Source organism: Chanodichthys erythropterus, chromosome 3 (genome assembly GCF_024489055.1).
Source record: "Chanodichthys erythropterus isolate Z2021 chromosome 3, ASM2448905v1, whole genome shotgun sequence".
Taxonomy (NCBI): Eukaryota; Metazoa; Chordata; class Actinopteri; order Cypriniformes; family Xenocyprididae; genus Chanodichthys; species Chanodichthys erythropterus.
Window position 1 is genome coordinate 24760779 of NC_090223.1, and position 22719 is coordinate 24783497.

Sequence of the window (22719 nt, forward strand, 5' to 3'; positions counted from 1 at the left end):
AACTGGATGAAATCATAGTCTGAAGTCTGTTATAGTCTGTGCCCATCATAAATAGAAATTTGAAAGCTCAAATCTGCAGACTGGCTCTGCCTTTCAGCAACTGATGTCAACTCATCCAGACTGCAAATCGAGGCAAAATCTGGCCAAAATTTGTGAGGTGTATTACAGCCTATGGCCTTCCTGCACTACTATCATCTCAAACCAGGGTGGACTGTTGTGAATCAAATTTGGAAACCCATATCCTCATTTCAGCTAGTTCTGATTTACTGTCATTACACACACAAGAGAGATTAGAGAAATTCTGTTCTGGTTAGCGGAAGTTCCCTCAGAAAGCAGGAATGTAAGAGCACAATTGAATCAAGCACCAGTCAAGGCATCTTTTCAGACGTAATTCCTCGGTCGTGATTGGGAGTGTCCGTGGCCCTCATATCGCCCAATCTAATTACAGCGGTGAGCGTTACATAATAGTTCGTTACAGCATCCCAATCAGTGAGCCATTCAAATGCTGATCTGCATGCGAAGTGCATAGCACAGACACAGTGAAAACCAAGAGCGATCAAGAATGAAACAGCAAAGGAATCTGACTCTCTCCGTACCCCAGATTCAACTGAACAGTAGCTGATTCATTAGTATTCTGCATGTCACTTCAGCCAGGGATGCTTTTGGCTTTGTTTACGGCTCTACCTATTTCTCTCCTCACCTATGTGAACCTAATTCATGCCGCTCGGCTTTTCATGGTCTCAGCACATGCGTCACATGCTGTATAATGAACGGTGCGATCCGACTGCAGACATTCAGCCAAGACGCCCCACTGTGTTCTGCTCGGCTGGGTCTCTCTCACCGGGCATACATGCAGAGCGAGCTTTAAGCTGCTTGATTCCTCATTATGTTGAAGTAGACGCCACAAAAGTGGTGTGCACGTGAATCTCAGTGTCATAGGTCGGCCTTTAACCACAAACCCTCACAGACACCACAGGCTGCTGACTTCTCAAGGAAGTAAACAGCAGTGCTCAGATATGTCAAACACACAGACCTTATGCAACTGCTTTGGGAACACAGGACACACAAGAAGAGGAACACAACAGTTCTGGCTGACTAATGCCAAGTCAGCTTTGAATGCAAATGTGCAAAACACACTCTTCCTCTGTAGTGCATAATGCATGCATGTGCAAGCGCACACACATGCAGGTTGTCTTTTGATAAATGCATTATTCACAAACAAACAGAATATATGTATACATTTAATCTGCATCAAAAATATATTATTAATTAGAAAATAATTGAAAAGTAGCCTATTAATTGAAGCATGAGCAAAAATATGAAGCAAATTCATATAAACGCAATAAATAATCTCTACCAAAAAAACTGTTTGCAAAAATATATTTAGGCCTTTATTATGTGTTTGTTTACATGTTAAACATGTTAAAACATGTATGTGGCAATTTCATGATGACAAATAAAAGTCTATATTGTTTCACATCAGTGGTAGCATCTATATCAGCGCATATTTAATGAATAATAAGCGGTTGCGGGTCAGAATATGTCATGGTTTTACTCACCTGGGTCGAAATGCGAACTGAAGGCAAAACTGGGATTAAATAAAACCGAGGACATGACCACGACAAATACCGACGCTTTCATCCTCCTCATAAGGCTTCAGATTTACTGCAGGACACAGCGAATGTACAGTAAATAAAGACAAAATCGCTTCATTAAAGAAAATTAGGCATGACGGTGCTCCGATACATCATAAAACACAGCGCGCGCGTCGCGTCATCTCTGCCTCACTTCAGATGCGTCGGATTAAGAAACAGATGCAGGGAAACATTTCCGCTCGTCTCTGTTCTGCGTTTAGCGCGTTTCAGTGTAAACAGCTCGGTGTCTCCTCGTCCATCAGGCTGTTTGCTGAAGGCTCCTCGGGGCAGACCTCCTATTAGCGTCGCTTTTTCTCCATGTGCAGGCTATGCACCAAGATTTTGGTGTCTGGCAGTTGTCCAGTATCATTCCTGCAAATGTTTTGCTTTGCCTCCAGCTGTGCCCTTCGGACACGCAGTGTTTAATATACTTAGAGCTCTGGTCAGTTTATTTCGTTGTGTATGATGGAGTGTGTAGAGGAGGATTATTAATGCTGCAGCGGCAGTGACAGACAGGAGAGCGCGAGCGAGCGCCGTCATACATCATCAGCACTGTGACGGATTTGGTAAAGGAAAAAAAAAATCGGATCATAATCGGATCTATCGGAAGTAAAAAAAAAAAAAATAATTAAAAAAAAAAAATGCTTTATTGACGAAATTATTACTACACTACAACATAGGTATTCCCTGCTGAAAATAACAGCTTGAACCAGTCTAAACTGGTTTGCGGGTCTTAGCTGGTTTAAGATGCATGGTCTCACAGCCTGACCATCAGAAAGAGACCAAAAATACAGCTAAAACCAGTCAACATACCAGACTAGGAAATCGGCAAAACATTTTAAGATCGGTTTGTCAGCAGGAAATACCTTTAAAGATGAACTACCACCATTTAATAAACATGGGTTGAAAAGCAAGGTGGCAACTCCAAAACTATAACCCTAAATGACATATAGCCTAGGCTCTGTCAAGTTGGCAGAACAAAAATCTAAATATTTATTATTTTATTATATTGCGATATAAAGTGACAGGGCTGCCAAAACGGGATAATTGGACCTTTAGTCCCTAGCCCCATACTAAAGGGGGGCCCGGACTGATTAGCAGAGGGAGTGGGCCTGGAAAGCCATTGCCATTTTTAAGTCAAGTCAAGTCACCTTTATTTATATAGCACTTTTTACAATGCCGATTCACGAGTTCACATATCCATATAATTAAATAGAGTAAAGTTATGCGTATTTGGCATGCTGTCCGGGGAGAGGGCTCTGAGCTCGGGATTTTGGCCCGAACCCAGAGTACTCCCCCCGGTGTGGTAAAAGTAGATAGAACTATAAGTGAGGAGATGGGGTGGAGGAGGGATGCTGATAAACTCTCAGATGAACAGAAGTCAGTCTGCTGAATTTATACCTTTTGACATTGGTTGAGTTGATTAACTGAATGCTCTCCACCTGTGCTAATTAGGTTAATTATCTGAACTGTCAAAGCAGCTTTACAGTGATAACTGGTACATAATTTTGGCTGCACAGCAGCTCTTAAAGAAAATGGTGTCAATGCAGGCAGATCAAAGCACTGTTGAATATCAAATGTCAAGTGTCCCCAACCAAGCAAGCCAAAGGCGAACCCAAACTCCAACAGGTGACATCAGGTAGCAAACTGGTGGCGAATAGAGGTTAAAATGGAGAATTTTTTTTTTACCGAGGTGGATAAAGATGAAGGTTCTGTTCCGGACACAAGAATTGCTTACTGCGGCCTTGATAATAGTATAGTATTGTCGTTACATAAAAATGATTGTGATTTTAACGGTAAAAAACTGTAAAAATGCTACGGTGAAAAACTGTTAATTTCGTACTATATACGGGGAATAACTGTAATAAATCTAACCATACATTTAATGTAATTTTACAGGAAAATACCGTTAAATAAACAGTTTTTTGGAAGTGAAAAAGAACAAGTATACTTGCATAATTTACAGTAAAAAAAAAAAAAACGTAAATTGACATTCCAATAATTCCCTGCGTGACACATCACATTTGATGTTTTTTTTCATTGAAATAACTCTTTCTTCTTATTTTTTCAAATCAGTTATGTAAATTAAGGTTTTATGTTACATCTAATGTTGTTAAATGAATGTTTATTGCTTTTTTTATTTCATGTGTGTTAGGTTTAGTGTTTATGTGTGTTAGTATTGTCCTTTTCAGCTGGTGGAAAAGCTGCTTGTGATGAGCTTTGATTCATCATGTGACTCTCATCACTACTCTGTTTGATGGTTGTCAGTGTATTACAAAGGTACAAAACAGATATTAGATATTATCAGTTAATGAAACACGTTATTTTACTGTAAATTTAGGTTGAATCCATAAAACTGCCGGGGGGCTTTTTACCATAAATTTAACAACAACACCTGATGTCTGACCTCAAAGAGTTCCAGGCCTGGAACTCTGAATTCTTATTTAAAAATAAGGTTACACTTTATTTCGATGGTCCACTTTAGACATTCTACTAAGTGTCAACTAACTCACATATTAGTAGACTGTTAAGTTTCTTTGGGTTTGTAGAATAAGTTGACATGTAGTTGCAAAGTCAGTAGAATATGTGTTGGGGGATCATCAAACATCAAGCAGAATGTCTACTAATTTTCTAATGACTGGTAGTTGACAGGTTGCAAAGTTGAATGTCTAAAGTAGACTATCAAAATAAAGTTTTACCTAAAATAAATATTGATGGTTATGTTAGTCACCACTGAATTGGAAATAATGTTAAATGTTTCATCTTATGAAAGTTGGGGTTAATCAATCTGCAAAGGCTTACTAGCTGGATGGTTTTGTTCACCCAACAATGAAAATTTTGTCTTTAATTACTCACCCTCATGTTGTTCCACACCTGTAAGACCTTCGTTCATCTTCAGAACAAAAAATACGATATTTTTGATGAAATCTGATGGCTCAGTGAAGCCTCCATTGACAGCAAGATAATTAACACTTTCAATGCCCAGAAAGCTACTAAAGACATATTTACAGTTCATGTGACTACAGTGGTTCAACCTTAATATTATAAAGCGACAAGAATATTTTTGTGCACCAAAAAAAACAAAATAACAACTATCAACCATATGTAGTGATGGGCGATTTCAAAACACTGCTTCAAAGCTTTACGAATCTTTTGTTTTGAATCAGTGGTTCGGAGCGCCAAAGTCACATGATTTTAGTAAACGAGGCTTTGTTACATCATTTGTTTAAAAATTTCAATGGTTCACCACTGGGAGTGTGACTTTGGCAGTTTGATACGTGATCCAGACCACTAGATTCGAAAGATTTGTAAAAGCAAGTGTTTTGAAATCGGCCATCACTAGATATTGTTGAAAAGTCATTATTTTGTTTTTTTGTTTTTTGACGCACAAAAAGTATTTTTGTTGCTTCATAACATTAAGATTGAACCACTGTAGTCACATTAACTGTTATAAATATGTAGCTTTCTGGGCATTGAAAGTGTAAATTATCTTGCTGGCAATAGAGGATTTTATCAAAAATATCTTAATTTGTGTTCTGAAGATGAAGAAATGTTTTACGGGTGTAGAATGACATGAGGGTGAGTAATTAATTACATAATTTTCATTTTTGGGAGAACTAACCCTTTAAGAAGTCGAAGATCTTGCTTGTGAATGCTTAATAACTACATAATTCCAGTAGTTATTTTTTAATTAGGAGGTGGCAGAATTCCATGTTCCAAATTTTCTGGAATGCAGCATTATGTATCTTGAGAAAGCAAACCATTAGCATTGCCATTCATTTCAGCAGCAGTTGCTGAGTTACCCACATGCTGACATCTTTGCTTAATTCAATTGACTGATCACTAAGGAAAATGACATCCTGACAAATTACAACTGCTGACCAGCCAAAACATGGCCCCAGGATATTTCTCATACCATATTCACGTTTGTGAAAGGAAATCACAATACACAACGAGATTTGTCTTGTTAATGTTGTTGACTAATTGTTGAAAGGTTGAAGGATGTGAAGTGCATACAGAACTGTCTGTCATACAGTGCCCCCATCAGGAAACAGCAAGTAAAGCAAGATAAAAACTGGAAGCATGCCTACTGTATAGGGCAAGTTTATTTTTCACCTCAGAAAAACTGTAGCCTTCTTTCTTTGTATTGTTGATGTTTTTGAAATTTTTTTTTCAGACACAGACAGAAAGAGAGGTGAGCAGACTTCTAAAGACAAAGCTATCCAAGAACTTCAAAGGAAAATTCATCATTTATTCACCCTAAATGTCTTTCCAAACCTGTGACTGTAATACAGATTGTTTACATTGCTCTTTTCTACAGCTCTGCTCATAAGTTTGCATAACCCTTACAGAATATACAAGATGCTAATAATATTTTTTAAAAATGTGTACATTTTTCTCATTTTTCTTATAATAAAGATAAAGTTTTTACTTTAATTTGGATGCTTTATTACTACAGCTATCATGGAAAGAAGGTAAAAATAAGATAAATTAAATACAATAAATTTAGTGGTGCGTAAATTGGAAGTGTTCATTTACGTCAAAACTAGGCTAAGTTGTAGCTACCTTTAGTTGTTACTTACGTGCTAGCCTACTAGCAATTAGTCAAGACGGGTAATCTGGTAGTCTTTTCTGATTTAAATTAGGGTACGTTTACACGACAACGATGCACTAAAAACGGAAAAGTATTTTCTTTGCACATGACAACGTTATCAAAACTATTCCCGTTCACACGGATCCGACTAAATGACTAAAAACGCTGTATTATGCATGTCAGACAAGTAGTTGGCGATTTGTGAAGAAAGACTCCTGGCTATACATTCAGAGCACTCACATCCAACTTATTTTTACAGTTTACCGCACTTTGATATGTTCTCGTTATTTCCCTATAGCGGCTAATAAATCAGAAGTCTCACACATTCACAGAAAACACATTGAAAAATAAGGTGGATAGATTTTTTTTAAGGTGAATAGAGGAAACACGTAATATACGCATGTGCATGGCGTCACCGTTTTCACATTCGGAAATTACAATCGTTTTCAAAAATATCGTGTTAATACCTTCGTAAAGAAATTTTAAAAAGATATTGACACAAATTGTTCTTTTTGCAAACAGCACCCAGAGACCATTGTGCATTTGTTTTGGCTTTGCCATTATTCTAAAATATTGTGGAAAGACTTGTCCCTTTTTGTTATTGAGCACATTGATAAGGATTTTTCCTTACTTTGGGAAAATGTTTTGTTTGGAATTGTTATTTGGCCCCTCAAGAACATTTTCAGTGCTTTACAACTATAGGACAGGAAGAGCTAAATAAACTCATCATTGTGTCAAAACCAACAGCATGTTTATTTGATCCAATACCCACTAAACTACTTAAAGAACTAGCAGAAGAGCCTTTTCTCAATATTATCAACTCGTCTTTATGTCTAGGTCACGTCCCAAGATCGTTCAAACTAGCAGTTATTAAGCATAATATTTCATATTATGTAGAACAATTAGCATAGCTGCTGCTCATAACATTAACCAAATATAGTTCAGTCAGGACCACTGAAGTAAAAAAATTAGACAAACTTTTTAGTCAATTTTTTATTGGCATATTTTGCTGAAGTTACATTTGGCAGTATGGCTCTGTTCTAAATTCCCAGTCCTTTTCATGAGCTCCATGAAAGCCAAGACCGGGAACAGCAGCAGCTTCTGGGGACAACCTCCCATTTTTAAAGGTGCTAAAGAGGATGTTTTTTTTTTATACATTTTTGCAATATTACTTGAAACTGTCTTTACTAACTGATACAAGACTATTTATTAGGTGCACTGAAAGGAATAATATTAATATACATCATCTGTGCATGAGGTAGGGCCTTAAAAACATCAGCCAAAAGTTTACGCGATCATCGCTTAAACGATTGGCCCTCTGGCTTGTCAGTCACTGCCGTGACGTTCCTTGTGAGAGACGAGCGCGGCTGCGCGCTCCAGTAACTTTCCACACTCAACAGGCGCCGCATGCAATGTTTTTGTCCGGAGACAGGAGTAACAACTGCAGATTATGAGTTACCTGCGGTGAGTCCGACATAATGAATCCACTAACACGAGTGTTCACGAGTTTTGGGAGGCGTTCCCAAGAAAGGAGGGGGGGTTGTTCGCATGCGCTCATTTCAAAAACTCAGTAACAGTCTTTGGTTTCTCAGTCGACGAAAAGATCCTCTTTATCACCTTTAACTGTGAGAGCAGCACAAAATCCCCTTATTGAGAACAGAGCATGCATCAATGACAACAGAATGACACTGATTAAGTGAAACACAAGTTTAAGGAAGAGCTTGGGGAGGAGGTGGGTTGCAAGCAGCGTACAGTGGAAGCAGCCAGAAAGCAGACAGACGGAAGCTGCGTTTAAGTAATGCGCCTTATTTGAGAGTTTCCAATTGAGTCCATAGAAATCAGATCAGCTGATAGCGGAGCTTGACTACGAGGCTTGTCTGAACTAATGGAGAATGCTTGATTCATGTGCATTTCATCTGACATAACGAGTACAAGGATATGAGATGCATTATGGGAATGCTTGGCTAAAGCACACAAACACACACACATGCAATGCATAGTTTATAAACTTCATTATATGTACCATTATTAGTATCATACTGTATTAACAGCAATAATAAGATACTCCTGTTGTTCCTGACACACAGCCAGCTTTCTCTATGTAAAGACTTCATTGTATCCACTTAAAATCATTCAATATTAAGAATAAGAATAAGAATCAATATTATAATTACTGTAAATTTCATGTAAAAAAAAAAAAAAAAAAACGGCATCCAGTAATTAACATTATTCAAATTCACCTATTCATGCCTATTCAAAATGTGGCTACTGGATTGAGCAACTGATCATTACGCTGCAAAAAAACGTGTAACTGCCCAACTGGTTAGCCGATGATGTGACACAACAGTTCACTGGATCTCTGCTTGAGAACAGGACATCTGCATTGGACTGAAAGGTTAGATTTACAGTGCTCTTCTTTTATATTAGCAATAGGTACAATTTAATCCAGTGCATCTATCCTACATATTTTCAGGTCATGTTTTTATGTAGCATCTGTGAAGTGACTGAGGGTCATTTGCTTCCAGTTATTTTAGCTGTACAGAATCAGCTTGTTATGCTGCTTGATTGGGCAAACTGGTATTTGCTATCACATGACTTTAAAGAATTAATGTATTCATCAACACACTGGTTTGTGGCACAAAGTAGTTTTACTGTTTAATGCATTTTGTTATGCTTGTAGCCCTTAATAACCTGGAAGTCTGACACATACATAGGAAATAGATACTTGCGCATTAAAAAATAAGGAAATTAGATTGTAGGGGTCATTGTTTTAGGTTATAAGAGACATGTAACCATGTCAAAGAAACGGTAAAATACATCCATTATTTTTGCATACTGTATGTTTTAAGTACTTGTGTTTCAAGGGTGGGTACTGCTAAGTCATTGCTGTGTTGATCACTTCATCTAAGATCGCTGTCTTCATTCTCTCAGACAGCTATTTGAAACAACCGGTCTTCAGTTTGTGCATATTAGTCTCTACTGGGTCAAGCTGTATTCCCCAACAGAACCATGTCAAGTAAGTTTTCATGCTGTTTTTACTTTCTTATGCATAAATTGTAAAAAAAAAAAAAAAAAAAAAAGTTGTTGGTACTTTGAGAATTAAACTTACACATGAGATTTAAGCACAAACACCATCATTATTCTTTTCACCTTCACCTAAATTAGTGTAAGAAAAAATGATGAGGACTGAAGGTTGAAGATCTCGATGAAGAAGTTTATTGCAGCGTAGCAGTGACAAAGTACACGTAGCACCTTGGGTTCATCGGAGTGGGAATGAACCCAGAACATCCAAATCTCAAACCTTTTATCCTGTTTACAGTTTACCACTCTTGATGTAAATGTAGTTTCTCATGTTTTACCTGTTGTGGTCTGTATGTTAATGAAGTTGTGACACCTCACTGTCTGAGATGGTTCTCTGTGTCCCACACCCATTCCCATTCTACAATTGATTACCATTTGCTCAGGATTTGATCAACCAAATGGTACATAAACAATATACCAGTTGACTTTCTTCTTCTCTATGATAATTAAGCCATTTTGGGGATGAGCTCATTCTAAAATATACTTTGGAGTGGAATATGGGTCGAGGCAGACTACAATTTCTTTATTGTATATGCGGGAGACATCACTGCCGCTGTCAGAGCGCGATCAGACCAAACGAATCAAGTGATGAATGCAGTTGGACATAGTGGTGTATTAGAGGTAAAAAATTATATAAATACTGTTCGGTTTATCGCACAAATCGATCGTTTCGTGTCTTAGGACATCAATGTGTCGTCACGAGCCGCAGGGTTTAATTTGGACTTGTCTATGCAAGTTTTATTAACTCTTATAGTAGAAGTTCCCATCCACTAGCATTATTTGAATGACAGACGGCAACAGTTGGAGTTAAAAATCATCATTTGTGTTCTACTGAAGAAACAAAGTCACTTGTATACTTCGATGCGCTGGGGGTAAGCAGATAAACATCAAATTTTCATTTTTGGGTGAACTATCCCTTTAAAAGACCTCTGAAGAACAGGCGAATCTCAACATAACACCGACTGTTACGCAACAGTCGCCATGTCTAATTCTCTCAACACTGACACACTCCTGGTATAAATGTCTTCCTTTTATTCATTTATCCCATTTCTTTTTAGTCTCTTGATTTCAGCTTTACTTATTGATGCCTTTTCAACTTGTGATTTGATTTCTGGGCCTTCTTTGCCAGTCTACTTCCTGATTTCCTTCCACACCTACATGTGCTGACAACCAAAGGAAATTTACTGTTAGCCATAAGTGCCTTATTCTGCACAGACTGTGTAATAGTTCGTATATCTTATTGTGTTGCAGATTTTCCACTCTGTAAGCTCGTAAAAGCAGCCATTGACTCCGTACACTGTTGAGCCAGAAAGATGGCTAATAATTCAGTGGTGAATACTGATATATGGTCTGATATTCTTTTTGAATATTCAGATATTTCATGATTTTAGTTTTGAATGTATAAATATATACAATGTAGCTGTCATTCTTTCGGCATCTGGATCTTCTGATCCATCTGTATCTGCATTATGGAATATTAAAATGCCACCTAAAGAAAAAGCATTACACCCCTGAATTATCCCATAATTATATAAAAATAAAAATGTAAGCAGTGTTTCCTGTACCACTTTCCAGCAGAGTCACTGCAATTTAAGCGTAATGCAAAATAATAACAAGAAAACATGGCTTTTCTAGCAGTTTGCACATGCATGCAGCACACCCAGTGTAGTCAGTTTCTCTTTGAGGTGTGCACTATGAACTCCATGGCACCACCTCGCTTTCATAAGTGGAAGAAGAGGAATGCTTCCTCTGCCTCACAAAGTCTGGTGGTCCTGGTGAAACCTATTCCACCAGCTATCAATCACCAAACTGGTGTTTGGGACACCAATTCTTGTGTCCCTGATGGTTCCGCAGTTTCCAAACCCCAGGTTATAAAGGTGCTGGAAGAGTACTGGGCTGGTATAAAAATTGTGTGCAAATGTTCACAGCAAATGTGATATCCAGATGCCAAGAAATCCTTTCAGTGACATCACAGCATGAAATGAAAGTCCCTTCCCACTTGCAACACTGGATTTCCCTGTGTAAATATTGAAATCCACTGTGTAGCCACTATTATCACACAGCACAAAAAGTTTCATTCCCCACTTTGTTGGCTTATTTATTTACTGATTCAGGCTGATTCTGGCTTTGGTGGCTACCCATGTGCTCATCAGATTTTTGTCAGGGTGTACTAGACAGCTTTGCAGGCTACACGTAAACTGTCATATAGAGGTTGTATTCTGTGCAGACATTCATACTCATCTGTGCATCTGTGCCTTTTTTTTCTACAAACCCTATTCCAAAAAAGTTGGGACACTGTACAAATTGTGAATAAAAACAAAATGCGATGATGTGGAAGTTTCAAATTTCAATATTTTATTCAGAATACAACATAGATGACATATCAAATGTTTAAACTGAGAAAATGTATCATTTTAAGGGAAAAATAAATTGATTTTAAATTTCATGGCATCAACACATCTCAAAAAAGTTGGGACAAGGCCATGTTTACCACTGTGTGGCATCCCCTCTTCTTTTTATAACAGTCTGCAAACGTCTGGAGACTGAGGAGACAAGTTGCTCAAGTTTAGGAATAGGAATGTTGTCCCATTCTTGTCTAATACAGGCTTCTAGTTGCTCAACTGTCTTAGGTCTTCTTTGTCATATCTTCCTCTTTATGATGCGCCAAATGTTTTCTATGGGTGAAAGATCTGGACTGCAGGCTGGCCATTTCAGTACCCGGATCCTTCTATGCAGCCATGATGTTGTGATTGATGCAGTATGTGGTCTGGCATTGTCATGTTGGAAAATGCAAGGTCTTCCCTGAAAAAGATGACGTCTGGATGGGAGCATATGTTGTTCTAGAACTTGGATATACCTTTCAGCATTGATGGTGCCTTTCCAGATGTGTAAGCTGCCCATGCCACAAGCACTCATGCAACCCCATATCATCAGAGATGCAGACTTCTGAACTGAGCGCTGATAACAACTTGGGTTGTCCTTGTCCTCTTTAGTCCCGATGACATGGCATCCGTTTTCCAAAAAGAACTTCAAATTTTGATTCGTCTGACCACAGAACAGTTTTCCACTTTCCCACAGTCCATTTTAAATGAGCCTTGGCCCAGAGAAAATGCCTGCGCTTCTGGATCATGTTTAGATATGGCTTCTTTTTTGACCTATAGAGTTTTAGCCGGCAACGGCGAATGGCACGGTGGATTGTGTTCACCGATAATGTTTTCTGGAAGTATTCCTGAAGTGGGGATCGAGGCAAATGATCAAGGTCCTTTTCCGTTTTCCACCTACCACAATGATAAGGGGCAGTCTCTAATCTAGAGCCCTTGCCATGGGACCTTTGGCTCCGACTTCTGTAGCCTCTGGTGTTAGCTCTCCGATCATAACTTCTTCCTCTGCAAACTGGCACGGATGGCTCTGAGGTTCAGGGTGGCTCTGAGGGCTCCAATGGCTCTCCAACATCTTCAACACTACAACAAAGAAGGTAAGTAAAATGGTAAGTAAGTTAGTTAGTAAGCAAGTTAGATGTATTTGGCACAAAAGCAATATGGAAATGACAACAGTAAATGGTGCATCATGCACTCATTCTATGCATGTTCATTCTATGCTGGTTTCATTTATTCTCTAACTCAAAAGCAAAGCATATTTCATGAATACTTACTGATCAATTCCTTCAAGAAAGACGGCTTCGTCCCGACTAGAAACTGAGGTTTCAAGAGCAGCTGAGCAGACAGTTCATCTTCATCGGAAACGAATTGTAGCTCCAAAACCTCCGTGTCCACGTAATTCTGTTTTCAATGTCGGCGTGCAGGCATAACAACACGCCAGCGTGTGTGTGAATGTGCTTGCATATGTAATTTTGCATTTGTGTGTATGTATGAAAGATAAATGACTCAGCAACAGAGAAAATTACAAGTAGAATGCAGCAGATTAGCATGTACAGCAAATGGCAGTGAAATGTCGCGGCTTGTGACGTCACCACATGTGACAAGCCATGGGGTCATAGTGCACAGGACGTGATTACATCATACTGTATGAGTCGTAGGAAGATGTAATTAGCAACTGCTTGCCACCTCAGATCTATAGAACGTTGATGGCTTGATCTGAACGTGTTATGTCTCTGAAAACAAATGTGTAGCACAATAATTCTTTTTGCATACAAAATCAGATTTTATCGGCTCTTAAAGAGAGATTTTTTTGTCTATCTCTCTGTATCTCTAGAGTCTGATTGTCAATAGTTATCAAAAAAAAAATTAAATTCTGATTCACGGCCCCTAAGGACCACCAAAGCATTTGAGGTGGGTGGAGCAAATTTTACTAAAATGGCTCGTGAGCGGAATGAGATATTTTCAAAAATCAGCACACCTACATAAGAACTCATGCTGTGGTCACGTGAAAAGACGCAGCGACTGGCCACTTTTGTGGTGCTATAACAGGACAAAAACATAAAAACGGCTATAACTCCTTCACTGTTAGTCTGATCGACTTGAAAATTGGCATGCAATGTCTCTGTCCGAGGGGCCACAACTGTCTATATGAACATTGACACATCTCGAAAAACATGACCGCCATAAACCAATGAAATTTGAGCACCTATTATACAAGGTTAATGGAGGCCAATGCCAGCAGTTTCATGTCAGCACCACTTTGTGGTAAAATTACATTTTCAAATGCTTAAAACTTTGGGTGTGGTCTACTTATTTTAATGGGAGTCACCACCTTAGACTTCTGAATCCTTGCCGAGTCTAACAATACCAAACCGTTTCACCTTATGGTTTGGGCTATATTGTGATTTAGCACTTAGAAAACTTTTATGAATATCTTCGAAACTGTTAGTAGATTGAGATGAAACCACCATAGGAAATTCAGAAACAGAGGTTGATAGCTAAAAGCTAATGCCCAAGTGTCAAAATTTTGATAGGAAATGGCAAAAACAAATCCAATCAAATTCGCCCATGGGTCATTTCTTATGCTCTCATATATATAAGTGTCTATCCCCTGGTTTTACAGACAAGGCTTAAGCTAGTCCGTGACTAAAACACATGTTTGAGCTGTTTTAACTGAAAGCAACTTATACTGATGTATGTCAGTGCTATTGTTTTGTCTCAAGATGTACATCAGTAATGTTTTTTTTTTCTTTTCTAGTGTACATTAATAAAAGATATAAATATCCTAATTGAACTAAGTGCTAATCCTGGCTAAGCCCTGTCTGTGAAATAGGGTCTTCAACTTTAAAATGAAATGAGATATTTTCACAAAATTTGACATGCATATGTATGGACACACTATTGGCAGGAAACCTAAAAAAGTGGTGGAGATCGGGCAATAGATGGTGATATAACTGTCAAAAGAAAAACCTTTAAAATATTTTCCTCAGTAAATTGCCTGGATTTGCTGTAAATGGTATTTTCCATCTATGATCTAAGTGTTTACATGCTTTCTAAATAAAATATACCTTTTCTGTAGCTTAAAAGACTTAAAGTGCTTGAACCCTTTGCTGCTCACAGCTATATTTCTCTTATATTTTCTCTTGCACATTATAATTTTTATTTTGTTGAAATCCTAATATTTTCTACTTAAGAATTCTTTAAATTTCTACTTCAAATTACTTTAGTGCGTCAGAAAATGATAATCTCTCCTCAACTCATTTCCCAACATTTGGAACTACATGCTTCCTCACCCTATATCCCTATTCTGGATCTCTTTTGAAATCTTTGCCACATCCTGCCATAAACGTTCCAGTCCAGACCAGCTGTTGCCAACCACTTTTCCTGATAGGATATCAACCTTCTTATTGTGTGATTTCCTTCACCATCATGGAGTGTGTTGCAATAATAGAGCTGCCCAGATAAGAAGGGTCCTTCTGGGATTTATGTCTAACCTGTGACATTATGAGTAAAAACAAGATAATCAATGTTGCATTCACTGAACTACCTGTATGGGACAATTCCATTATTCAAGTCTATAATGATAAGGATGGAAAAATACGTAGACTGATTTAGCATATGCTACAAGTACTGTTTTTTCAATGTTTTAAGACAATTATAGAATATTTCTGCAAGCTTTCAGTTTAAGCAGAACAATTATTTACTTCTGCCATACATTTTACAAATGCCACTTTTTCAGTGATCCTGTAGTTCTCTTTTATTTTCTCTTGCACATTATTCATTTTTTGTTGAAGTGTTGATAATGTTTCCTACTTCAATATTCTTTGTTACTTTAATGCCAGAATAAGATAATCCTTCCTCTATTGTTTTAAGAAAAGTGTGGATATACTAAAAACAGGAAGTAAGCAAAAAAATGTAGAACATGGTGTTCACTGTTGATATTAGTCTGATGGGTCAAGCTGTATTACCAAACAAAACCATGTCAAGTTAGTTTGCATGCTGTTTTTGCATAAATTGCTGAAATGTTACTTTGAGAATTAAAAATAAGCATGATGTTTAAGCACACAAGGATTAGTTCACTTTCAAATGAAAATTACCCCAAGCTTTACTCATCCTCAGCTTTTTACTCATCCTAAGTGTATATTACTTTCTTCATGAAGTGCCTCCATCCACATCCATCCATCACAAACATATTCCACATGGCTCCAGGGGGTTAATAAAGTCCTTCTGAAGCGAATTGATTCTTCTGTATTCAAGTTACGAAGAAAACTATTCCAGTTCAAAACACTTACGCTACGTCCTATGCCTTTCCTATTTAACTTACGGACATTACTATCAACAGTCATCAACATTGTTAACAGTCATCCAGGTAACAACAAAAATTGATTAAAAATCAAGCCTTTGTAAACGTTTGAATTACACCAGTTGTGTAAATTCAGGTAATATTTTGTCTTGCACAAAAAAAATGCACTGTATGCGCAGTTGATGACCTTTATTAGTTTATGTGCATGTCTTCTTATCGAATAAAAAAAATATTCACCTCAATTAAGCACATACATTTATCATGTGTATTTTTAGAATTCATACGCATCTTGACATTTCCTTCCTCTGCTATTTATGTCATATCCCAATATTTGCATAAAAACAGGATGGAAACAAAGCTAACGATTTTATCCTCTTTTTTTTTTTTTTTCTTTTTTTTTTATAAGCAATTATAATGAGTTAGCTCAGGGTTGGGAAGCACTGCTCAAGAGTTAATCAATGAAGGCATTATAAGCTGTGTCCATTGCCATAATATTTTAAGAGTATTTATGAGACTGCAGTATGCCACAGTGTCTTTAATAATCCTTATTTCTCTTTCTCCACAGATGATAACCAAAGTGTACTTCAACCCAAATGTTTGCTTCTTATTTTCTCTGTTGGATTGAACATATTTTTTGTATTTGAATTCCCTGGCCATTATTATAAAGAATCGCAAACAGCAATAACGTTTACAGCATCCAAAGACAAGCCTCTGGAAAACAACACGATCCTGCTCATATGGTTTTGGCCATTTGGAATAAAATTCAACTTAAATTCTTGCAGTACCTTATATAATATAGACGGCTGTTACTTAACAGTAGACAGAGATCTCTACAGCGAGGCTCATGCAGTACTGATAAATCACAAAGAAATTAAACGCAACTTGTCAAATTTACCCACAAAACCACGGCCTTTCTTCCAGAAATGGATATGGATGCACTTTGAGTCTCCACAAAACACGAGACGACTCAACGGTCTGGAGAACCTGTTTAATGTGACACTGAATTACAGACGGGATTCTGATATTGTTGTTCGTGAACATATTGTGCTTAAAACTGAAGATACCGAGGATAAGATATTTCCACAAGTTCTGGACAAAAAGGACAAGTTAGTTTGCTGGATTGTGAGCAACTGGAATGGGAAGCATGAAAGGATAAAATACTATAATGAGCTAAAAAAACACATCGACATTTATGCTCTTGGGCGTCATTTTGGAAAAATAGTAAATAATTCACAATACAATGAAATATTAACCAGATGTAAGTTCTATCTGTCATTTGAGAACACAGACCATCATTATGACTACATGACAGAAAAGCTGTTCAATCCCCTCGCACTCGGATCAGTGCCAGTGGCTCTTGGGGCTCCAAGATACATATATGAAAGGTTTGTGCCAAGAGATGCATTCATCCACGTCAAGGATTTCTCCAGCCCTCAGAAACTGGCTGAACACCTGCTGTCACTGGATAAGAATATTGAAGAATATAAAAAGTATTTTCAGTGGCGAAAACACTTTGAAGTCAAACTTGTTAACTATCCCCAAGAGCATGCATGCCGTGCCTGTCATTACATACGGACAAAGAAAGACTACCAGTTTTTTGGAAACCTTAACAAATGGTACTGGGATCCCATCAATAATGGGACGTAAAGGTCATGGGTGTCTTTTTGTGACTGTATTGCTTTTGCTATTGCCAAAACAATGCTCTGCACCTTTAATTTTGTACAATTTAAAGGCTGGAATAAACTACAGGACTTTTAAATCTGAACAGATTTTCAAAGAGAAAAATAGGCATCACACATTAAAAGACTGAGGATCACAAACTACCATGCTGCGCCCAAAATCACATACTGTATAGTAGGTACTACACTTGGTTTGAAACTTACTTTGCAACCATTTAAAAACTATGTTCTATATTATGAATGTGTGTATGTGAATGAATTACTATATCCGCCATGTTGTCATTGTCGCTTCACATCTATTCTCAAATCCCCTTCCGTGACCTAGGGATAGTAAAGTGTCCATCGAATGCACACTTTGGTCGTAGGTCATCAGGGTACTTTTCACCTACTTTTTTTCACACACTAGTATGTAAGTAGGCATATTTGGACGCAGCGCCAGACTTTAAAGTTGTTCCGATCACAACAACCTCAGAAATGCAGAAACATGCCCCTTATCGATATAGAGAATGTGAAGCTACATCACGCCGCGTTGCATGCTGGGGCTGTGCCTCCATCTTAGGAGGATCGCCCTCTGCTACTGATTCTGAATTTAAAGGTGCCATCGAGCATTTTTTCACAAGATGTAATATAAGTCTAAGGTGTCCCCTGAATGTGTCTGTGAAGATTCAGCTCAAAATACCCCATAGATTTTTTTTTATTAATTTTTTTAAACTGCCTATTTTGAGGCATAATTAGAAATGCGCCGATTCAGGCTGCGGCCCCTTTAATTGCTCACGCTCTCCTCCCCCTCCCAAGCTCTCGACTCTATCACTACATAAACAAAGTTCACACAGCTAATATAACCCTTAAAATGGATCTTTACAAAGTGTTCGTCATGCAGCATATCGGATCATGTGAGTATAGTATTTATTTGGATGTTTACATTTGATTCTGAATGAGTTTGAGGTTATATCAAAGACGATAGAATAACACAAGACGTGTCACTCGTATTGTTTTGAATGGGAGAAAGTGTAACGCGCAATATGGCGGAATAAGTCCCGCCTTCTAAAGCCAAGAGCCAATCGCCGACTGGTAAAGTGTTTGCGTCACTTCAGCGGTCGTTAGAATCACCGGTTTCTATAGAAACAGTCAGACGCGCGCCTCCGAAGAGACGCGCATTTAGGTCTGCACATGCGCATTAGCTTGATCCAGCCTGAAAAAAATAGAGTTTTTTGTCATGATTCGAGCGTTTAGAAACTAAATTTATGAGTCGGTTGTTGTTAGATTTCATTGGTGATTTCAAATATCACATTTAATCATAAGGTTGACGAACAGTTTTGGAGAATCTGATGTTTCCGCATTCAAAGAGATTGCATGATGCCCAGGATGCCCGAGAGGCGTTTCAAAGATGGCCGCCGAGTGAAATGACTTGTCTTAAAGGGACTTTGGTTATATGCTCCGTGGCTAACGGTTAATGCTACACTGTTGGAGAGATTTATAAAGAATGAAGTTGTGTTTATGAATTATACAAACTGCAAGTGTTTAATAATTTAAATAATGACGGCTCGTCTCTGTGAATACAGTAAGAAACGATGGTAACTTTAACCACATTTAACAGTACATTAGCAACATGCTAACAAAACATTTAGACAGTTTACAAATATCACTAAAAATATCATGATATCATGGATCATGTCAGTTATTATCGCTCCATCTGCCATTTTTCGCTGTTGTTCTTGCTTGCTTACCTAGTCTGATGATTCAGCTGTGCACAGATCCAGACGTTAATACTGGCTGCCCTTTTGTAATGCCTTGAACATGAGCTGGCACATGCAAATATTGGGGTCGTACATATTAATGATCCCGACTGTTACGTAACAGTCGGTGTTATGTTGAGATTCGCCTGTTCTTCTGAGGTCTTTTAAACAAATGAGATTTATATAAGAAGGAGGAAACAATGGAGTTTGAGACTCGCTGTATGTCATTTCCATGTACTGAACTCTTGTTATTCAACTATGCCAAGGTAAATTCAATTTTCAATTCAATGGCACCTTTAATACCGATACCTGCATCGTTTGCAGGGAAGAGAAGCTATTTTATTGCATTGCATGATAATTTGAAGTTTCTACTGTGGTTTTGCAGAATTCCGTTCACAATGTATCTGGTTACCATGCAAAGAGTGTCAGGCGCTGAGCGCTCCTTGCTGCTTCTTGTCCTAATGTCCTAATAAAAATATGTGTACAACAAGCTGAAAGATGTTGATCCATTTCTTCACTGGATACATTTAAATGTAACTTAAGCTTGATTGTTGTCATTGAAATACTTTCCCATGACCATGGAGGGGACAGACACCGACTCCCTGGTGTTTATATATTTATTTCAACACAGAACAACCATAATCAAATCCCTAGAAGCTTGTGAACAGTTTTGCAGTGGCCGTGTGCAAGTTCTGCTAATTCACTTTCACTTTCATCATTGTGTATCGAATTAAGAACACAAAAAAGGTCTGCACTCTGAAGCACTTTAATCATGGTACACAGGAGATAAGACGACAAACGTTTCGGCTCTTCGCCTTCATCAGTGTCATTGTGTATCGGACATTGTCACCTTGAGGAATAAAGGTGGATTGCCCTAACCCTTTTTTATTGTTATATTGTTTATGATGAATTGATTGAAGAATACTAAGATGGTTAATATCTAACTTTAAAAAATGAATGAGGAGGAGGGAAGTGAGCGACACCTAATAAGCACAACCACTCGACTAATGGATATAGTATGCATTTGATCTGGCTACATGCAATTGAGAGCATTCTGAAACAATGCTTATGTGTGTTATCAACATGTCAGTTTATTATAAGCAACACAAGACTTTAACAGCTAATGACATTTACAGCTGGAGAGACTGGACGGATTTTCTACTGTTTAGTGTCAATCTAACTCAAGCCAGTTAAGATCTACATTTAACATTAGATGTTATATGAATATGGCCCCTGGATCATAGGTTTATCGGCTGAAAATTTTCAATGAACATTTAAGAGTGCAAGTTGCAACTATTATTAACAATGGAAACATGAGGCTTATCAGTATGTCACAATATCACCCTGTTTTGCACCATTTTCTGCCAGCCTTTCATTGTTATTTATTCGATTCACAAACTTGCAATTTGATTCAATATCCAAAGTCTCTACTTCAAGGACTGCCCTTCAAGTGAGTAGGGCATAGTTCACTGCTTATTGGAATTTAGTTACCTTGTGTATTTAAGCCCTTAGTTTCCTCAGTTCGTTGTCTGGTATTTTTGGTTTATGTCTATGTTTGTAACCGCCCAACTGCTTAGATGGTGATGTGGCACAACAGTTGACTGAACTAATAACCTCTGCTTGAGAACAGGACACCTGCATAGGACTGAAAGGTTAGATTTACAATGCTCTTCTTTTATATAAGCAATAGCTACAATTTAATCTAGTGTATCTATATATCAAAGGTTTGTGCCAAGAGATGCATTCATCCACGTCAAGGATTTCTCCAGCCCTCAGAAACTGGCTGAACACCTGCTGTCACTGGATAATAATGTTGAAGAATATAAAAAGTATTTTTATTGGCGACAACACTTTGAAGTAAAACTTGTTAACTATCCCCAAGAGCATGCATGCCATGCCTGTCATTATATACGGACAAAGAAAGACTACCAGTTTTTTGGAAACCTTAACAAATGGTACTGGGATCCCATCAATGATGGGACCTAAAGGTCATGCGTGTCTTTTTGTGACTGTATTGCTTTTGCTATTGCCAAAACAATGCTCTGCACCTTTAATTTTGTACAATTTAAAAGCTGGAATAAACTACAGGACTTTTAAATCTGAACAGATTTTCAAACACAAGGCAAATAATTATGGAAGTAGGTACATTCAGATGCAGTGCCAAACTTTAAACGGTGAGTTCACCCAAAAATGAAAATTCTGTCAATTATTACTTACCCTCATGCCGTTCCACACCTGTAAGACCTTCGTTCATCTTCAGAACACAAATTAAGATATTTTTTTGAAATCCGATGGCTCAGTGAGGCCTGCATAGCCAGCAATGACACTTCCTCACTCAAGATCCATTAATGTACAAAAATCATATTTAAATCAGTTCATGTGAGTACAGTAGTTCAATATTAATATTATAAAGCGGCAAGAACATTTTTGGTGCACCAAAAAAAACAAAATAACGACTTATATAGTGATGGCCGATTTCAAAACACTGCTTCAGGAAGCTTCGGAGCACAAATGAATCAGTGTGTCGAATCATGATTCAGATCGCGTGTCAAACCGCCAAACTGCTGAAATCACGTGACTTTGGCGCTCCAAAACGCTGATTCAAATGTGAAAGAATATTGACATCGTTATATTACAGTATAGAGTTGTAATAAATGATTGTTGAACTATTGTTTACACTTGAATAATTTATTAATGAATCTCAGTATTGCACGGAAGTGATGTAATTGAAAATTATACTTTTGAATGAGGTATAGTGATATTATTGCTACATCTTTTTTGGTCACACTTCGATGGCCTGAGAGAAATTAGGACCGTTTCTGACCAGTAGGGGTTGCTGTCACCAAACCAATGAGGAATACAACCACCTTTTTTTTTTCAATAAGAAAAAGTGTTATACATGCATCATGACTTGTTGACAACTTTTCACTGAAACATCAATGATGTTAGGCTGTAATTGGCTAGTGGTTGTGAAAAACAGCTAACAACATTTTACAATGACTGATGATCAAGACTTCAGAAACAGAAATCATCTTGATTGATCTCAAGACTCGAACTTGCCATGTAGACTAGTTATGTTTTTCATGTTTCTTGCCACACCTCAGAACTGTCACATGACAGATAACAGAGCTTGTTAAAAAGGAAATAAGGTGTATTTGTAATCTTACAAATCCTTTTCTCAGTTTACAACAGTTAGTGTATAGAATCACCCATATGTGATGAAATATATAAATCAAATCAAATGTTCTCAGCTTTACAACAAGAAAAACTCATGAGGTTTGTCTAATTTGTCTAGAGCTAGAGTCATAGCTCAT

General features: G+C 37.7%; 2 protein-coding genes across 2 annotated transcripts in view; one reads left to right on the plus strand and one right to left on the minus strand.

The window, feature by feature from the left end:
* aatka (apoptosis-associated tyrosine kinase a) overlaps positions 1 to 2134 on the minus strand; it is a 58318-nt gene extending 56184 nt beyond the window's left edge. The window contains exon 1 of the mRNA XM_067381446.1: positions 1560 to 2134. Within this exon, the coding sequence (XP_067237547.1) occupies positions 1560 to 1650 (91 nt within the window). The 5' untranslated portion in view covers positions 1651 to 2134. The remainder of the gene's footprint in view (positions 1 to 1559) is intronic.
* Positions 2135 to 8591: 6457 nt separating this feature from the next.
* Positions 8592 to 19884, plus strand: LOC137009809 (4-galactosyl-N-acetylglucosaminide 3-alpha-L-fucosyltransferase 9-like). Its single transcript, XM_067372348.1, has 3 exons — positions 8592 to 8623; positions 9160 to 9244; positions 16556 to 19884. Exons 2-3 carry the CDS (start codon positions 9238 to 9240, stop codon positions 17635 to 17637), a joined length of 1089 nt encoding a protein of 362 aa, XP_067228449.1. The 5' UTR covers positions 8592 to 8623; positions 9160 to 9237; the 3' UTR covers positions 17638 to 19884.
* Positions 19885 to 22719: the final 2835 nt, after the last annotated feature.